Raw genomic sequence first — 19475 nt, 5'->3', positions numbered from 1 at the left:
AGATAAATGAAAATGGACATGGTTGGCAGGCTGTGAGCACAGGGTAATGCTGAGTGAGTTTCCTTCCTGGGGACAGAGGGAAGTGTGGGGACCCAGGGGATTCTTTCTGGAGGTGGGGTGAGCGAGTGCAGGGGTCAACATACTGGTGTGCCTAGAAACTGGTGAAACTTTCCTGGTGTGTACATGCTTCCTGGTCAAAAAAGTGGGATTGTTGTGTCAAAGATTCTACAGAATTGTTGCATCAAAGATCTGCAGAACCACAGTGTGTCCATCACAAGCACAATGGAATCGTTAGACTACAGCAGACCCATGAATGGAAGGGTGTGTCCCAGAGGGGGTCCACCCACCGTACGGGGTGCAAAAGCCTTCCCTAGGGTTAGCTGGGTTAGTAAAATTCTGGATTCCTAAGACAATGAGTGAAAGGATTTGGCATTTATAATGGCATTTCTTCTCAGGCTGTTTCCTTAAGTCTTTCACTTGCCAAATGGCTGGTCCTCCAGCAAGAAGGGTGAGAAAGAAATTTGATTAAAGGAATTGGTGGTTATCTACCTGGAGAAGTGTTTAAGGCATGGCTATCCATATCTTCAGGCTCAGAAAGTTTTCTTTCACCAAGGCTTGGATTCAACTGAGGGATCAGTGGTTAAGAGAGGGAATAGCTGCCTTGCTGGTCTGCATAGCACCGTGGCATCATGACACTGAGGCTCAGTTTTGCACTTGAATTCATGCTCCCCTTTTTGTGTGCTTGGGAAAGTTACTTAATCTCTGTGAACCTTAGCTTCCTCATCTGTAAAGTGGGTATAATATGCTGATGTCTCATCATTGTTGAAAGGTCCTATATTGCCTTCCAGGGATCTGTATAAAGGTTTATATACAGAATGTTTATCATAGCATTACTTATTTATAAGAGAGGGAAGACTGGAAATATTTTACATGTCTAATGATAAGGAAAAGGTTGAAAAACCATTGATATGCTATGAATAAACCATATTGATTCCTATTCTAAGGAATCAACTATTCCAAGAAATAAATACCACTGATAAGTAGTTCATTTAGGAAATGAAGAGCACACTTACTCCTGTCTTTCCCTGAGTGGAGGAGTGAGACAGGGAAGGGAAGAAATCAATAAAGGGTGTGTTATTGAGTCATCTATTACAGAGGGTGGTTGAGGTTAAGTCCCACTGGAGAAATCCACACTTCAGAGTTATTCCAGCTGAGGAGCGAGGAAGCTGGGGCATTTATACACCAACTCCTATCAGTCATTTGTTGCAGCTGCTTCCAAATGTTAATATTCTAACATGTCTTGCCTGCCAACCACACAAGCACAAAAAACATTCAAGGTGCTGGAGAAACCCCTCAGACAACCAGATGAGCATTCAGAATTTAACTGAATGTGGTAGGTGGGTGGGGCACGTACAGCATCTGTTACAGATCTACCAAACTGACCAAAAAGAAAAGGGCTGGCAACATTAAGTGTTGGTGTGGATTTGGAGCAACAGGAATGCTCAAACTGTACTGGGGAAGTTGTGACTACAGCAACCTTGGAAAAAAAACTGGCATCTTTTAGGATAATCATAAGATGCTCATACAAAACAAACAAACAAACAAACTAGTGCTTTCACTCCTAGGTATATATGCACCCTACACTAATTCTTCTATACATGCATCAGGAGAGAGGTATGGGAATGTCTGCAGCAACTGGCAAGAGGAATCCATTCTACCCAAGTTACATGAGCTGAGAATTAATGAGGGAGAAATTCCATGAAAGAAAATGGAGTCCTTGTATCAGAACGAAGGGGCACTGAACAGGCAAAACCACATGTATTCTCCAGAAATTATTATAAGATGTAGCATTTGCACCTAATATATATAGATATGATATGATACATTTGTATATATTGACTTAGTTCTCACACTAACCATAAAGGATAAATTATATTATATCATCACTCTATAGATGGGGAAACTGATGCTCAAAGAAGTTAATGACCACCTCAAAGAATGATAGTGGGGATTAAAAGGCACAATGGGAATAAGATGTCTGGCACATAGTAAGTGCTCAACAAACACCAGTGACTTCTGATATTTTTATTATTAGAACAAGACTGAAATTTTACCTGGGTTCCCCAGTTTCTTGGAAACTTCCCAGATGAGTCTCCTACCCAGAACTCTTAAGAAATCAAACCTTTGTGAACCTGGTGTCTCGGTAACTATTTCTTGGTGAAGCTTGGGTGGTCTGGGGTCAGTTGGCCGCTGGGCCTGCCCAGTCCCTCTGAACTACCTCTGCCCCCCAAATCAGGTGCTGGGGGTTGAAGAGAGGGAGTCAGCCCTCTACCCAGCCTCACAGGCTTCCATTCTGACCTACCCTAGCCTCTAGAACCTGGAAGGGGGAGGCACTCTTTTACTCCCAGGGGAGGTAAGGAACCACAGGGCAGGCTATGCCTCTGTTTTTCTTTCCCCTGCAGGGCAGCTCTCTCCCGCCCATCTTCAAGTTGGCAGCTCAACACCAGAGCCTCATTCTGGTGCTAAAAATAGGCTGTGTTTAGACACTTTGAGGCTCCTGCTGGAAACATGAACTGCAGTAACCGAATGCTGCCACTCCCAAAAAGGGGGCCTCTCAGCCTCCTCCCTGTGGAAACTCACACCAGCCCTGGGAGGGAATCGGAGTAGAGGTTGTCCACCACATTTAACAGATGGGGAAACTGAAGCTTAGAGAGGTGTCATGTAAAATAAAAGGGGATGAAGTCGTGATAGCCAGCCCTGTGGATTGTCTCATCGAATCCTCCCCACACCTCTGGGAGGGGCGTTCTATGGTTTACTTAACTTTATAGAGAGAAGATGGCAGCTCACACAGATGAAGGCCCCTGTCTGGACCTCACACCTGTAAGTGAATGACAGGAGGGGATGTTAATACAATTATGATCCTCAACGTGCTATGAACAAATGGAGACAGAGAGAAGTGACTTGCTGAAGGCCAACAGCCCCCGTCTCATCTCACCCAGGGTTGTAGACACATTATCTGTGGATTGGGAAGAAACATCACACCTGCCTTGCAGCTATCCCAGAGGGAGGAGTATGGGAGAATGTAATATAAAACCTTCAAACACAGTGTCCAGCATATAGTAGGTATTCAACAAATTAGTTAGTTTCATTTCCCCATTCCCTTTGAGGCAGAATTTCTGTCTGGAGAGAGATAGCAGAAAGAGACACAATGACAGATAGACTAGAGACTTGGAGAGACGGAGAAGGAGAGAGAAGCAGGAGAGAGAGAATGACAGATGGATGTGGGAGGCAGGGGAGTCTGGAATACCTTTGAGGACATGGGGCTATGGTTCAGCTGAATCTCAGAACCCCTGAACCCCAGAACCACCCAGTGCTGAGTAACACAAGATGCTGCCTCCACAGAGCCCTGGATTTACAGTTCTCCAACGCTGTCACCTGAGTGTTTTGGCCAGTGTGTGAAGCCATGGTTGTAAGTTTGAGCCCTGGGGAGATAAACCTGACTCTTTTACTTATTTTTCTCTACCAATGTTTCTTGAGACCCTCCTATGTACCAAATAGCTTTATCACCTCCATGGGGCTGAGATTCCAGGGGGCTCTTCCTCCGGGTGAGCCCCTGCCTCCTGCTAGCACCGGCAGGATGCTGTGGGGTGGCTCAGTTCAGCACCTTCCCTCCCCAGGAGGAAAGGGAGCTCTGAAAGTAGGGGGTGGGCACAGCCCCCCTCCACATCCCTCCGGCAGATCTCCTTCACTTTCCGCATCACCCATGCCTCAGTCTCTTTCTGTTCCCTGCCAGCTCCTAACGAGCTCATTATCCTCTTAAAGCCCATTTAGCACCCACTTAGAGAAGAGATGTGTTGGAATATGAAAGAATGAAGAGGGAACAATGAAAACGGACTAGACCCAGAAATATCCTCAGAGAGGCAGAAAGCCACAGGGAACACTACAGCTGAAAACTTTGCTGTCTCCACGACAGCAAATGTGCTGAGGTGGCAAATGGCTTTCAAGTGTCTCACATGTGCCCCTGAGGGGGCGAGGGTAGCACTTGTCTTGAGCATCTCCTGTGCATCAGGTATTCCTCCTACAATGTTTAATCCAGTCCTTCCAGCAATATAGTTTTTAGGGGAGAAGTCAAGATCCTTTAGGCCACTTTACGGGTGAAGAAACTGAGTCTTGCTAAGAAGAGATGTCTTGCCCCAGTCACTCACCTGGGGGAGTGGAAGAGGCAGGATTTGAACCCAGGTCTGTTTGCCTGTGGAATCCACCTCTGTTCTTGCCTGAGTGCCTCTGGAAGGGCTGGTGTCCCCTTGCCCATCCCACGAGGACGGCTGGCTTTTTCTCACCCCAGCTCAGCTGCAGAAACATCTGGCACATGTGTTGGCATGACCATGAAACCTCAGTGGATTCTCATGTGCATTGTTAAGACATAGTCCCGACTCCTGAGCTTGGCATCCAAGGCTTCCCATGGTCTGGCTCCTGCCCACTGCTTGGCTGTATTCCCAGCCCACAGTCCCCCAGGCTCCTTTGTTTCTTCCCCCTCAGTGATGCACCCTTATGTGGGTTGTTCCTCTTCCTTGGGCTAACTTTCTGTTGCTCCTTCACCCAGAGAATTTTGACTTCTTTTGCAAGACCTGCTGGCTTAAAGACTCCTGCCTGGGGAAGCCCTCTATGGTCCCCCCAGGCAGTTGCAGATAAAATATATAAATATAACATATAAAATATATTATATATATGTACAGTTGTTTGTTTGTTTGTTTGTTTCTGAGATGGAGTCTCGCTCAATCGCCAGGCTGGAGTGCAGTGGCGCTATCTCGGCTCACTGAAAGCTCCGCCTTTTGGGTTCACGCCATTCTCCTGCCTCAGCCTCCCGTGTAGCTGGGACTACAGCCGCCCACCACTATGCCTGGCTAATTTTTTTGGTATTTTTAGTAGGGATGGGGTTTCACCATGTTAGCCAGGATGGTCTCGGTCTCCTGACCTCGTGATCTGCCCATCTCGACCTCCCAAAGTGCTAGGATTACAGGCATGAGCCACCGCGCCCGGCACCCCCACCACCCTAATATTTCAAGCCAAATTCTGGGAGCTTATGTGCAAGGGCTTTTTTTTTCTGGGCATATATCTATAGTTGTCATGAGATCTTCAAAGAGTATTACAAGACCAGAATAGACATATGGTTAGGAACATAGGCTTTGAAATCAGGTGGCATTGGGTTTACCACCCTGCTGCCACTTACTAGCTCTGTGACCCTGAACAAGTTACCTAATCTCTCTGATACTCATTCCCCTCTTGTGTAAAAATAGATACAGGTCTCCCTCATAGAACTGTTTAAATGAGAGTATTTATATGTGTAGAAGAATCTCTGGCATGTATTAAGTGTTCAATAAACATTAACTATAATATTGACTGTTGTATATTATACACACATCTACTATGGGATTTATCATTGTCTGTCTAGCATAGTAATTGTTTACATTGCTTTCTCCCTCAGTTGACTCTGAATTCTCTGAAAGCAGGGACTGTGAATTATTTATTCCTGCATCTCAAGCACACACATAGTAGGCAATCAGCATATGTTTTTAAATAGATGAAAGAATGAGTGGATGACTGGATGGGTGGAGAGTTGGATGGATGGATGGGCTGCTTTAGTTCAGATAAATAGATGAATGAATGTATAGTTGGACAGATTAATGAATATATTAATGGTAGGTGGATGAATGACTCAATGAATAGATGGATAGGTGAACTGCTGGAAGACAAATGGATGGATGGATGGATGGATGGATGGATGGATGGATGGACAGATGGATGAATGGATGGATGTATGGGTGGGTGGATGAATGGATGCATGGCTTAATGAATGGGTGGGTAGGTGGACTGCTGGATGACAGACAGATGGATGGGTGGATGGATGGATGGATGGATAGACGGATTAATGAATGGATGGGTGGGTGGATGCTGAATGACAGACAGATGAATGGTGGATGGATGGATGGATAGGTGGTTGGCTTAATGACTGGACGGGTAGGTGGACTGCTGGATGACAGATGGATGGATAGTTTGACTTTACAAAGACATGAATTTTTGTCTGTTTTGTTCACTTATTTATTCCAAGTGCCTACGAGGGTGACTGGTGCATAGTATGTGCTCAGTACTTAGTTCTTGAATAAATGAGTTGGCGGACTACCTTAAACCACAGTTAAGTGCTGACACTACTGTCTGGATTAGGAGAGTATGTTACAATTTGTATCTTTCATTGACTGACTATGGAATCTCAGGCGTTGGCTAAGATGGTCATGGGGCCCCCTGCTGGTGGTAATATGAAAAAGCATTGCCTAAATGGAGTTTCCTGTTTTCTCATTTACATTCTATTTTTCCTCTTGACTGATGATCCTGAACGTTTACTCATAAAGCTGTGGTTCTCAACCCTCTGTGCTCATAACCATTATCTGAGAGCACCTGGTTACAACTGTGGGTTGGAAAGGTTAGGAATCTATATTCACCAGGCTCTCAGGTGATTCTGAATCAGTTGTTTCTCAGACCCACATCTGGGAGACCTGACGAAGGGTGAGCCATGTTGGTAACTGGGAGGCTGTGAGGATCGGCTACTGTTTGGGGGGCTGTCTCTGAATTCTCAAGTGATGTCCAGACTATGTGGGAAAGAGGCAGAGTCAAAGAGCCACTGGTTAAGAGCTGTGATTTGCGATTTGGACTGTCCTGGGTTCAGACCCCAGCTCCATCACTCACCGGCTGTGTGAACTCCTTTTCCTCATCTGTAAAGTAGGGAAATAGTTACCTCCCATAGGAATGTTGGGAGGAATAAAGGAGACAACAAGTGTAGATGGCTGGGCACAAAGCTGAGCACATGGTAGACACTCAATAAACACTGAATGGACAAATATGCTGCTAAATAACCCTACTTTCCTTCTTTTTCCTTTTCTTCCTTGCATAGAGGAGAGGGGCTATGGATTTTATTTCTCCCACTAGAATGTGAGCTCTGTGAAAGAGAGGATTTTGCCTCTCCTGCTCACAGCCTAATTTCCAGCACCTAGGACAGTGCCTCACACAAAGTAGGTCTCACTGAGTATTTGTGGGGGAAAAAAGACTGAATGAACCTGGTTTGGTTCAGAATTGCCCAGGTTCAGCAGGTAGTCCAGCAAGGACCTTGAAAGTACTTTTCGGACTTAAGGTAATCCTTGGATCAGTGTATACCTGACAAATATATAGGAAGTATGGAGCAAAGCAAACCACTGGCCCATGAGAACCTGTGCTTGTCTAAGACGAAGTTTGTCCTCAAACCGGGGCCCACTAGGATCCAGGCCCCCAAATTCCCAGTTTGGTGTCAAGAAAAAGGCAGTGTTCTGGAAGACTCAGGGATGCTCTTTATCCAACACTGCTCTTAAGCCTTTTCATGCCATTGGTGGTTTCCTCCCTCTCCAGGCCTCTGCATTTCCCTCTAGGATGCTCAAGAACCCTGTGGGTTCTGTGCTTTGGTGAAGGGGCTTCTCATGCCTGTGTCTCTTCTGTTTTGCAGGTGGCATCCCTGAATCCTGACTGGATGGAGGCCCACCAGCTTCTGTTCCCATGAGGTAGAAAGGCCAAGCTTGGTCTTCAGCTGGGGAAGAGTCCAGAAACAAGGCCCCTGGCGAAATAACCCAGATCCATTGGCCTGAGGAGCAGAGAAAGGGTGAGAAGTGAACTGCAGCTGCTGGTAACCCTCAGAAACCTTCTCCGATTGCTATTCTCACAGTTCTTTGGGAAGACTCTGAAGTGAAGAACAATATGTAGGAAAATGGGACCAACTCATGTGTGTTCTGAGCCTCAAAACCCCTTTCTTGGCCCAAAGAAGCTCACCTTGAGTTTGGGAGGGCTGGTAAGCTCCATCCTTTCTCATGACCTCAGCCAAGCATTGAACTTGCCCTCCCCTTCTGGCCTTGGTGATCACTTTTTCAGGAAAAGTGAGACTTGAGGACCCCCAGGTGTTCCATCCCTAAGAAAAGCTCGGGAAACCAAGCCCCTTCCATCCGCTCCCAAGCACCCCAGCCAAGCCCCAGAGAGCCAGTCCGGAATGATCCCGCTATGGCCAAGCTCTGGTTCAAATTCCAGCGGTACTTCCGCCGGAAACCTGTGCGCTTCTTTACCTTCCTGGCACTCTACCTGACTGCTGGGAGCCTTGTCTTCCTTCACTCTGGCTTTGTGGGCCAGCCTGCTGTCTCGGGGAACCAGGCGAACCCCGCCGCCGCAGGAGGCCCGGCTGAGGGTGCTGAGCTGCCCTTCTTAGGCGACATGCATCTGGGCAGAGGTTTCCGGGACACCGGTGAAGCCTCGAGCATCGCTCGCAGGTACGGACCCTGGCTCAAGGGCAAGGATGGGAATGAGAGAGCCAAGCTTAGCGACTACGGTGGAGCCTGGAGCCGAGCCCTCAAGGGGAGGGTTGTCCGGGAGAAGGAGGAAGAGCGAGGTAAGAGCGAGGAACATCTGGACACTGAGGGGCTGGGGAGAAGGGAGGAGATACTAACAATATAATAACAGCTGTCAGTTTTCAGTGTTTAATAGGAACCAGCTGTCATATAGTTGTAGCTATAAATAAATAGTACCTTCCATTATCATCCCCATTGCACAGAGGAGAAAACTGAAGCTCAGAGGGAGGAAGCAGCTTGCCCAAGGTCACACAGCTTGTCAACAGGCAAGTTTGGATTCGAACTCCACATCTATCAGAGGTCAAAGTCTGACTCCCCTGCAGCCTTTCACAGTCCTTGTTAAATATACATGAAAATAAAAACAGTCAGCATTTATTGGGTACTTACTAGGCACCAGTACTATTTCCAAGCACTTTACATATATAGAAACATCACCACAACTCTAGGTGATATATTTTATTTATTCCCATTTTAAAGATGAGGAAAGTGAGGTACCAAGAGCACAAGATTACACAGCTAAGTGGCAGAGCTTCTGCTCCACCAGACTGTCTCTCAGTCCATCTTGCTGGGTCCCTTGGTGATGGATCTCAGGGGACATCATTGCCCTCGATAGACTTCATTGCATTTCTCTGCCATTTATAATCTAAAAAGGCCCACCAGCTTCATGAGTGCACTACCTTATTTGGTTTTCACTACACTTCATGGGCTTAAACAAGGCCCCTATGATCCTGTGCCCAGTTAACAGATGTGGAAACCAAGGCTTGAAGAAGGGAAGACACTTGCTCAAAGCTGCGCAGCTGGTCAGCAGCAGGAATGGAGTTTAAATCTGGCCTGAACACTCAGTTTTCTAAGGCTGTCTCCTAAAGTCCACTGGCATCTACCCATCCAACCAGCATGCTAGGGAGGAACCCACAACCCCTACAATTCATGAGATTAACACAAATGGACATTTCAGAAATCTGGGCCAGATGGTTTGGGAGAATAAACCACCAATCAAGGCAGATGGAAAACCTCACTAGCCTTTGTGTTCTACTGTGATTCAACTCATAAAAAACCCTTCTCCTACTGTGGAAGGGAGCAGGATTAATGCAACACATTCTCCTGCCCCAGTCTCCCCCTCCCCGTGGCCTTGGAACCATCTAGAAGACTCTATCTTTCTGCCCTTAGGAATTTCCTAGACTTCTGCCTCTTCAAGAACCAATGTTCACAGGGAGGCAAAGGAGATGTTGGAGGTGGCAGAATGGATCAAGGGATGTGGATTCATATTCCAGCTCCACCCCCACCAGCCATGTGGCCCAGACAAATGGTTTTACCTTTTCAGGATCCAGTTTTGAAATCTGTAAAATGGGGATTTTACTGGATGCTCCTGAGAGTTCAATGAAACAAGAGTCATGAAAGCCTAGCACCGAGTAGGTGCTCAGAGGTGCTCAGGAAGTGCTCCTGGGATCTCCCTGGGGATCGTCTTATAGATATAGGTGAGATGTGAGGTGCTGCACCCCAGCCACTCCAGACTCCATTCTGGCCTTTGAAAGCCCCAAAGTCCTTGCCAGCTTACACCTTGGGATATGCTCCCCATAATGCTTAGGACAAATTCCAGACCCCTCCCATAGTCCAACTCTCCAACCTCATCTTATACCCCCACTCCCCTCATCATGCTCTGCCCCACTGTCCCTGCAGTTCATTGAACACATCATGCCTGTTTCTACCTTAAGATCTCTGTATATGCAGTGCCTTCTATCTTGGATGCCATCTCCCCAGATGTTTGCATAGCTTCCTTCTTCCTTTCCTTCAAGTCTTCAATCAAACCTCGCTTTCCCATAGAGACTGTCCCAGAGCATCCTAACGCAAATAACCCCACTTCCTACCCAGTCACAACCACATTCCCCGACTCTATTTTCATCATAACACTTATCGCCATCTGAAAGCATCTCATTTACGTGTTTGCCTCTTTGTTTAAGATCAGCCTGTTCTACTGGACTGTCAGCTCCAGGAGGGCAGGGCTATTGCCTGTCCTGCCTGTCTGTGTTCTATCAGCACCCAGGACAGCACCTGGCTCAGTGCTGTTGCTGAACACCTATTTGTTGAATGGGTGAATGACTGGATGAATAAACGAATGAATGACTATCCCTCTGCCTGGAGTACCTTTACAGGGTTAGCTCTACTCTTCCTTCAAGTCTCAGCTTTGCTAATCTTCAAGAAATTTTCCCTGATCCCCTTATAGGCTTGATCTAATATTCCTCCTCTATGCTCCCTGACATGGCCCTTATATTAATGGCAATTGTGTATGTTTGTCCATGTCCCCTGATAGAATATGAATTCCTTGTGGCCTAGATGATACAGAAATGACGTTGTCTCTCATTTGTTGTGACAATGAAATACTGTCATCAATTTCGCTAATAATAATTAACATTTCTTGAGTACCTGCCTTGCACCAACCACTTATCTATTTGCTTTTCATGTATTATTTGAATGAAATGATATATGTAACATGCTTATAATATCCTCTGGCTTATAATAATAGGTCACTTAATAGTTGCTGTCCTTGTTATTTGTAGTAATATTAGCTGATATCTAGTGAATGATCATTACAGGCTAGACCATGTTATGTGTTTCATTGACTCATTTAATTACTACAACTCAGTAAGTTAGGGATTGTTATTCCATTTCACAGATGGCAAAACTGAGATCCAGAAAGAAATCACTTACCCTAGTTTACACAGGTCAATAGTGGAAGAACCGAGGTTTAAAACAAGGTCTGTTTAATTCCAAAGCTTGTGGGCATTCTTCTATACCATGCCAATTGCACCCCCACCATGCCTTGTCCAGCAATCTTATATATTTTATGAAGTGCAGAGAGAAGGAAGAGAAAATAAGAACACAGCCCTGAGGCCAGGGCTCTCAGCAGACAGCCTTTGGAATCAGGCAGTGTTATTAAGAAAACACAAATCCAGCCTGTCCTTGATTAACTTATTCAGAGTTCAGCGAGGAAAGACAACATATTAGATTAACGCTAATAAAAATGAGACGTTTCTCCGACCTGACGCTAAACTCATTTGGTTTTCTCCAAAGCTGGCGAGGGCTCTGCTTGATGCAGTGATGCAGGACTCAAGCTGTAGAGGATTCAGAGCCCATCATGGCCCAGGAGTGGGAGGGGAGGAGCTGCACCCAGGCTGGGCTGAGGCTGGGCAGGAGTCTGAGTCCCTTGATGTGACTGACACCTACCATATGCCAGTCATTTACCTAGGACTCTCTAGGTTCACATGACCGTGTGAGAGCCTGTACTTTGAGTAGCCAAATCAGTGTTCAAATCCCAGTCCTGCAACTTGCTGGCTGTGCAGCCTTGGGCAGGTCGCTTCACCTTTCTGACACGCCATTTCCTCTTTGGGATAAAAAGTACTTAACATCAGATGGCATTGTGATGATTACATAGGGTAAATTCAGCGTGTGCTCTCTAAGTGCCGGTGTTATTCAAAGCATTTACATCTATTACATCACATAATCCTCATAGTAATGAAGGAAGATAGACACTGTTATTAACTCCATCTTACAGAAGGGAAACTCAGGCACAGAGAAGTTAAGTATCTTGCCCAAGATTACCCACCTGGGGGAGGGAGTAAACCAGTATGTGAACCTAGGTGTTGGGAGTCTTACACCTGAACCTCAACCACTACATCATGTCACTTCTTAGTGTACAGAAAGTACATGCCAGCTATTATTATTATAATAAGCTGGCATACCACCTTAATACATGCCAGTTATTATTATTTGTACTGTAATTTTGCAGGAGAAAATGAGGGAATAGAGGTAATGTGACTTTCCTAAAGTCACACAGCTAATCTGGGGCAGAGCCAGGAGCCAAATCCACTTTGACTTCAAAGGCTGTGCTGCTTCTATTTCCATGAGATTACAGAGAGGCTTGGGCTGGGTGTGAAGGTGGTCATGGGAAGATTTAGTCTGCATTTTTTTGGAAGGATAGCAGGAGCACCCACTTCCCATCTCCTCCAGCTGAAGATGCAATGGCTGCAGGTTACTAAAGTGCTCTGTGTCAAGCATTATTTGTCCATATTCTCCTTTCAGCTTCATATCAGGTAAAAATATTGAGTGCCATTTCACGGATGAAGAAACAGAGACTCAGAGAGGTTCAATTATTTGCCCAATATCATACAGCTGCCAAGAGGCAGAGCTGACTCCAGCCCAATTTGATCAGAGTCCAAAGCCCTTATTCTTAACCACTGGACTTATACTACCTCTTTCTTAAAATATATGATCTCTAACTCCATTCATTAATTTATTCATTCATTCATTCCATATTTATCAAACACCTACTACGTGCCCAGATCTTTGCTGGGAGGTGGAGATACAGGAATGATTCAAGCACAGGTTGTGAATATTCCTCAGAGGTAAAAGCTGTGCTTTTCCCCATTCTAGCACCTTTTCATTTCATTACAAATTCTTCTACAATAATTCAAAATTATTTATAATTTGAAAAAATAATGGACAATACCAACAAAATTTAGAAAAGTTTTGGGGGACTCAAAATGAGGGACCCCATTCAGTCATGGGATATCATAGCTGGCTTTCTGGGAGAGGAGATGGGTAAGCTTAGCATGTAGGATCCTTAGGTCTTGACCAAAGTGAGTGGTGCATCCCTTCTGCCCTGGGAAAGCCTAGATATGAGCAGGAAATTCCATCACTGGTACAAAGAAACCTGGGCAGCACTGGGCATTCTTCTGGAGGGACCACCTTCCAGGGTTTCAGAGAATTCCCAGAAGGAGAAAAATTGTTTCTTGTGTCTTCCTTCTGTGCCAGACCCTGTGATAGGCTCAATGCATCAAATTAATGTTACTTAGGTCACTCTTAACAATATCTTTGTATGAGCTTTCTCAGGCTGCTATAACAAAGTATCACACACTGGGTGGCTTGAACAACAGATATCTATTCTCTCACAGTTCTGGAGGCCAGAAATCTGAAGTCAGGGTATTGGTAGGGCCACGAGCTCTCAAAGACTCAAAGGGAGACTCTGTTCCATGCCTTTCTCCTGGTTTCCAGTGTTCCCGGCCATCCTCAGCAACCCCTGGCTTGCAGCCACATTACTCCAGTCTCTGCTTCCGTTTTCACATGACCATCTCCTTTGTGTCTGTGTCTTCATATAGCCTTCATCCACCTCTGTGTCTTCATATAGCCATCTTGTTATAAGGACACCAATCATATTGGATTGGGATCCAACCTACTCCAGTTTAGCCTCATAACAAAATTCCATCTGCAATGACCCTATTTCCAAATAAGGCCACATTCTAAGGACCTGGGAGTCAAGACTTCAACATGTCATTTGCGGGGTGGGGGCCACAGGGCACACAATTCAGCCTAACAACCCTAGTTGAATTTTTGCTCCCACTTTTCAGGTGGAGAACTGCGCCTCCAAGAGCTTGAGTAATATTTGAGGCTATTGCAGCATCATGTGTGAGATTTGAACCCAGATCTGGTTGACTCCAGTACAGCGTGAAGCCTCCTGTTTGTGAATATGTTCACAAATTATAAATCAGAGGCATACAAATTAGTTCATGTTTAGCTACCCTTTTAACAAATCACCTTCATCAAAGAGAGCAAAATTTCATGAAAAGATTAATTGAAGCAAAAGAAAAAAGTAAAGGGGAAAAAAAAACTACCACCAGGAGAGTTCTTTTCAGATGCTGGTTTCTGTACTGGAGATAAATAGCCCAACTGGGGTGACTTTGCCATTTCAGCAGTCTTCAGACCGCTGTGGAGACGAGCTGATAGATTGTGTGAACTCGGCCATTAATCCACCCTCAAGTGGCCTGTGATTTTGTCCCTGTTTTACATATCTGACCTCCTGTCTCTGAGAGATTCTGCTACCACAGCAGGATTTGAAGGTGGAGCCCTGAGGAATGGCTGAAGAGGACTTTAGCGGGCTGGCAGTAACCATGCTAATGAGCTCAGCAGGGTGATACAACTCTGAGGACAGGAACCATGGTTGTATTAGTCGCAGCCTGCACCAAAGGTCTGTGGGAAAGGGGTCACCAGATCTTTCCCAGGACAGGAGGGACACTGGCTTAATATTGATATCCTGATCCGTGGAGCTCAGCCCATTAATCAGGCCATGATGCATAACCTGCCTGCGTTTTCCAAAAGCATTAATAAAGGACCATGTATCTTCCTCTCCCTCCTGTTGACAGACAAGGAAACAGAGGGTCATTCATTCATTCAACAAGTCTTTGAGCACCTGTTGTGTGGGACATCTCAGCCTGATGCCTGGTCTGGTGGGGGGGTGAGGAAGGTGATAGAACACCATTAAAAAGCCCAGGCTTATAAAAAAGAATAAGATCATGTTTCTTGCAGGAACATGGATGGATCTGAAGGCCATTATTCTTAGCAAACTAATACAGGAACAGAAAACCAAATGCCGCATGTTTTCACTTTTAAGTGGTAGCTAAATAATGAGAACACATGGACACAAAGCGGGGAACAACAGACACTGGAGACTACTTGAAGGTGCAGGGCAGGAGGAGGGAGAAGAGGGGAAAATATAACTATTGGGTACTACGCTTAATACCTGGGTGACAAAGTAATTTGTACAACAAACCTCATGACACGAGTTTACCTATATAACAAACCTGCACTTGTACCCTGCACTTAAAATAAAGCTTAAAAATAAATAACTAAAAGCCCAGGCTTTCGGGAAGATGGATCTATGGCAAAAACCCCAAATCTTCTCCCAAGAAACCGCCCCACTTCCCAGCTCCATCCTCCTCCTGGGAAGGTCTCTCTGGGGTGACACCTCCTCCCAAGGCATCTCCTCCCAATCGTGGACTCAGTCTGGCATATAGGAAGCGGCAACTTTGAATAGATAGACCTGGGCATGGATTTGGTCTGAGACCCTCACTGTGGGGTGGACTCGGGCAAGTTGCTAAGCTTGAGTATCAGTGTAGTAGTTACTGTTCACCCGCATCCCGGTGCCAAGGGACAAAAATCCACCTTGAACCAGCTTAAGCTAAAGACGAAAATGCATTGTGTCATGTCATCAAACTACAGCAGTGGCTCTGCTGGACTGGATTTTTTAAATGAATAATTGGTGGCCTTTTTCCTGTCACTCTCATCTCTGCTCTTCTATGCCTTGGCTTGTTTGTTCTCCTACACAGACTGGCCTTGGTGCCAGAGATTGGGCTGGTGGTAGCTCTGGGGTTATAGCACCTGGAAGAGGCAGATTTCTTTCTCCCAGCTTTACTCTATCAGAATGCAACAAATGGGTCATGTGTCCTTCCTTGAAGCAATCACTGGCTGCTGGGATGGACAATATGATTGACCCTGCCAAGGTCACCATGTCTCCTGTGGTCAGGGAAAGTAAGGTCTGCTGATGGAAAAACCTATCTAAAGCAGATGCTTTGAAGGCATAAACAGTCCACTACAGTCCACCCCTTCACTCCATGGTGGACATGCAATGGACATACCCACATACATCTTTACTCCCATTAATTTGCTTATAAAAATCTATCTAACATGACCACTGTTCCATAGGTAGCCAAATGTGCCTATCCTTACCTTAAGGTGAAGTCACCCAAAGTCCTATTACATCCAGCTTCAAGCTCAGCATTTCTGCAGTATGAGCATTCCTCCCCTTCAGGTGTTGGGGTGGCCAAAGAGAAATGAAACTTCCTCAAGTGTAAGATGGTTGGAGGACAGACCTGGGCTTTAATTTGAAGTCAAACGCTACAAGCTGTAGGAACGTGGGCAGATGACACAGGTTCCCATTGCATTTTGAAAAGAGGAAAAGCAGATGTAACATGAGTAGTTACCAGTCAGAACACACACCATATGCCCAAACTAAGATGTGCTTCTAAGGTAAACAGATAGAAGAGTCACTATGATCATTCCCTCATCTCTAAAATGGGTTCATAAGAAGTTTGTGAAGATTGAATTTTTAAAATATGAGACATGGCCCACAGTAAAGTAGATAGCACGTAGTAGGTGTTCAGTACATGAGTTTTGTCTCCTCTGTTTCTGTCTTTGTCTCTCTCTCTCTCTCTCTCTCTGTCATACACACACACACACACCACACACACACACACACACAAAATCTGCTGATCTGATGACAAAGACCTCAGGCCACCAAAATAAACCAAACTTTAACCCCTCTCTTCACTTCCTTCTCTCTCCCTCCCTACTCCATCATCCCTCCTTCCTTCCTTTTCTTCCTTCTTGTTCTCCCTCCAGCACCCTCTATTTTTTCCTCCCGCCTATCCTACAGTGCATCTTTAGACACTCCGTCCTCTAGGGAATGGCTGAATTGAAGTTAGTGTGCAGCCCTTGATCACATGGCCACAGAGTACTCTCTCCCAGCTCACGTATGAACAGCATTCGTGCCCCAAGTCAAGGGCTGTGACTCCATCTGTGGTGGGAGGGGCACGTGCTGTTGAACAAGCACAGAGACAAGACCTGGGCTTCTCCAGGGCTGTCACTGTCTGGTGTGCCTGCTCCAGGGAGGCGATGTTTCTTTTAAAGATGGACTGTTCTTAGTCGAGCAAATCACCTCTGTCTTATGAAGGAAATTCAAGGTGATCAGGTCAAGACACATCTCCAGCGGGGCTGAAAAAATAGTGCACTTAGCAGAGCCGTGTCCAGGGGAGTGATTGCTCAGTAATGAGCCTGCATTCTCTGCTAGATCCTGCTCTCCACCACAAGGAAGCGGGGAAAGAAGTTCACAGTTTAAACTAGACAGTGGTCTAGGCAAGGAAGCGATTCAGTGGCATTTAGTATTTTCTTCAATCATTCCATATAAGGGACATTTAATTCCAAGTGCTGGCTGGGTCTTTGGTCTAACCTCCAGTTACTGATTTGGGGGTCTCGCAGACCTGGATTTCAACCTTTATTCTGTGCACAATTAGCTGTGGGTCATAGGGAGGCCACTTCACCTTTCCGGGTCACTGTTAAATCATCTAAGATAAGAGCATGACAATGTCCATGTTCTCCACTTCACATGGGGGCATTACAAAGATCCCCAACTCAAAAGCAAGCAGTTCAGAACACAGGCTCTGAAACCAGATTGCTTTGCTTCAGTTCTGAATCCACATGTATGAGCTGTGTTACTCTGAGCAAGTGACTTCTCCAGGCCCTTTTCTCTTCTGTATGAAATGGTAATAATATTCTCATAGGATCACTGTAAGGATGCAAGGAGACAATGTATGTAAAGCACTTACCGAAGTGAATGTCCAAATAATAATAATAATAATTTTTAAAACATATGGGAAAAGACATTATAAACTGTGAAGTGCTATTTTCATGTATGGGGGTTACTATTTACCATAAAGTACAGGGAAAATGTTTACTACTTAAAGAAAACTAAGTGTATGATATATAATTGGATGGCTATTTCACTTTATTTAAAATTTTCCTTTGAATGGAAACATTCACCTTGACCCACAATAGAGACAAACTGTAAAGTACTTTACACAGCACTGTGAATGGCCAGTTTCTTATTCTACTCATCTTAGTTTGATGCCTATCATATGCAAGACACTATGGTAGAAACTTTTACATAAATCATTCTATTTTAACCTCACTGGATTGTTATTTTTGTTCCCGATTCAAATAAAGCTAGGTCTCTGAAAGATTAACTGACTTAAACTTACTAGGCTTATGCTAGGAAGTAACAAAGTGAAATGAGGACCTAGACATTGAGATAGCTAAGTCCAGGGCACTTTCCAAGGAAAAATAAATATCTTAAGGCAGCTTGTAGACATAGTAACATGTTGTCAAATGTTAAGCCTTTTAGAGCTGTCTTAATGCAAGAAATAGGAAGCTGTGTTTGGTGCTTAGGGAGTGGCCTTGGCTTAGGTTCCTGGATGCCCAGCTGTCACTGGGTGACCTCAAGGGCTTGGCTGCAGCCCACAGAAGGCTTCCCTCCTCTCTGTTGGTCTCCACTGCCCTGATTAGACCAGGTTCTACCAAGACAAATGACTTTCACTCTCTCATTTCTGCCCAAAGGAAGGACTTGACATTAAAAGGTCAACAAGGTCACATAACCAGAGACACATTGGTGAGGCTTCCCCCTGTAACCCTTGCAGCTTTGTTCCCAGCCACCTCTGACTTTTTCCTTTCCCCAAAGCCAAGTACATCGGCTGCTACCTGGATGACACCCAGAGTCGGGCCCTTCGAGGAGTGTCCTTTTTTGACTACAAAAAGATGACCATCTTCCGTTGCCAGGACAACTGTGCTGAACGGTAGGGCTCCAACATCCAAGACTTGTCCATTTCAGGCCCTTCCTTCTAAGATTCCTGCCTGTGGCATTCTTTGCCCTGCTATGGGAGGGTGTGTTGAAGGGTGAGCACGTGACCACAGGAAAGGTTGATGCAAAGGTGTGTGTGCATTGTGTGTATGTGCATGAGCACATCCGCACAACTGCGGACTGTTCAAGAGTTGGTCTATGGGAGTTTGTGGTTGTGCAACTGTGTCACATTGTGTCTAGGAACAATTTTGTAGCAAACAGAGTACAGGGTCAGCTAGCTGTGTTTGTGAGCTTAATGCCAATATGCAATGATCTTTAAATAATAGTGACCGTGTATGCAGGAGTCTTTGTGAATATGTGTGCAAGGGCCCAGGATTGTGCTTGTGTGTGTAGGTGTCTGATTGCATTTGTTGAATGTGCAACACTGTGTTGAGAGCATGCAAGGTTGTAAAGAATTGCACACAACTTAGAAATGCACCATTAGGTGTGCGTGTGCATGCAGATGAGGGCTGTGAGCATAAGGCTTGCAAGATGTCCACATGAAGGGTAAGGTGAAGGTATCTAATAGTTTCTCAATATATAAACTCCTTGTTTTTCTCCAACGGAGAAACACTTACCTGTTCAGACAGTGTTTTCCAATCTAAGAAGACAACGATGGTTTTTATTAGACATGCACTGGGAGTAGAGGGGAGAGAGTTAATGTTTTGAGAGTGGACAAGTCCCCAGAGACCTGGTGAACAGGGACAGGACCCCTGGGGGTACCATGGGGCTAAGCTGAGCTTCTCTTCTTGTTTCTTGGGCCCCTTGACCTTGTAGTGGCT

At 45.4% G+C, this 19475-nt stretch overlaps 1 protein-coding gene across 1 annotated transcript in view; it reads left to right on the top strand.

The window, feature by feature from the left end:
* Nucleotides 1–19475, top strand: part of WSCD2 (WSC domain sialate O sulfotransferase 2) — a 125591-nt gene that overhangs the window by 59001 nt on the left and 47115 nt on the right. The window contains exons 2-3 of the mRNA XM_017879758.1: nt 7529–8455; nt 18535–18649. Coding sequence (XP_017735247.1) covers nt 8074–8455; nt 18535–18649 — 497 coding nt within the window. The 5' untranslated portion in view covers nt 7529–8073. The remainder of the gene's footprint in view (nt 1–7528; nt 8456–18534; nt 18650–19475) is intronic.

This window comes from Rhinopithecus bieti, unplaced genomic scaffold (assembly GCF_001698545.2).
Source record: "Rhinopithecus bieti isolate Rb0 unplaced genomic scaffold, ASM169854v2 scaffold_11933, whole genome shotgun sequence".
NCBI classification, from domain to species: Eukaryota; Metazoa; Chordata; class Mammalia; order Primates; family Cercopithecidae; genus Rhinopithecus; species Rhinopithecus bieti.
The sequence above is the reverse complement of the archived record's forward strand: the minus strand, read 5'-3'. Positions and strand labels throughout refer to the sequence as shown.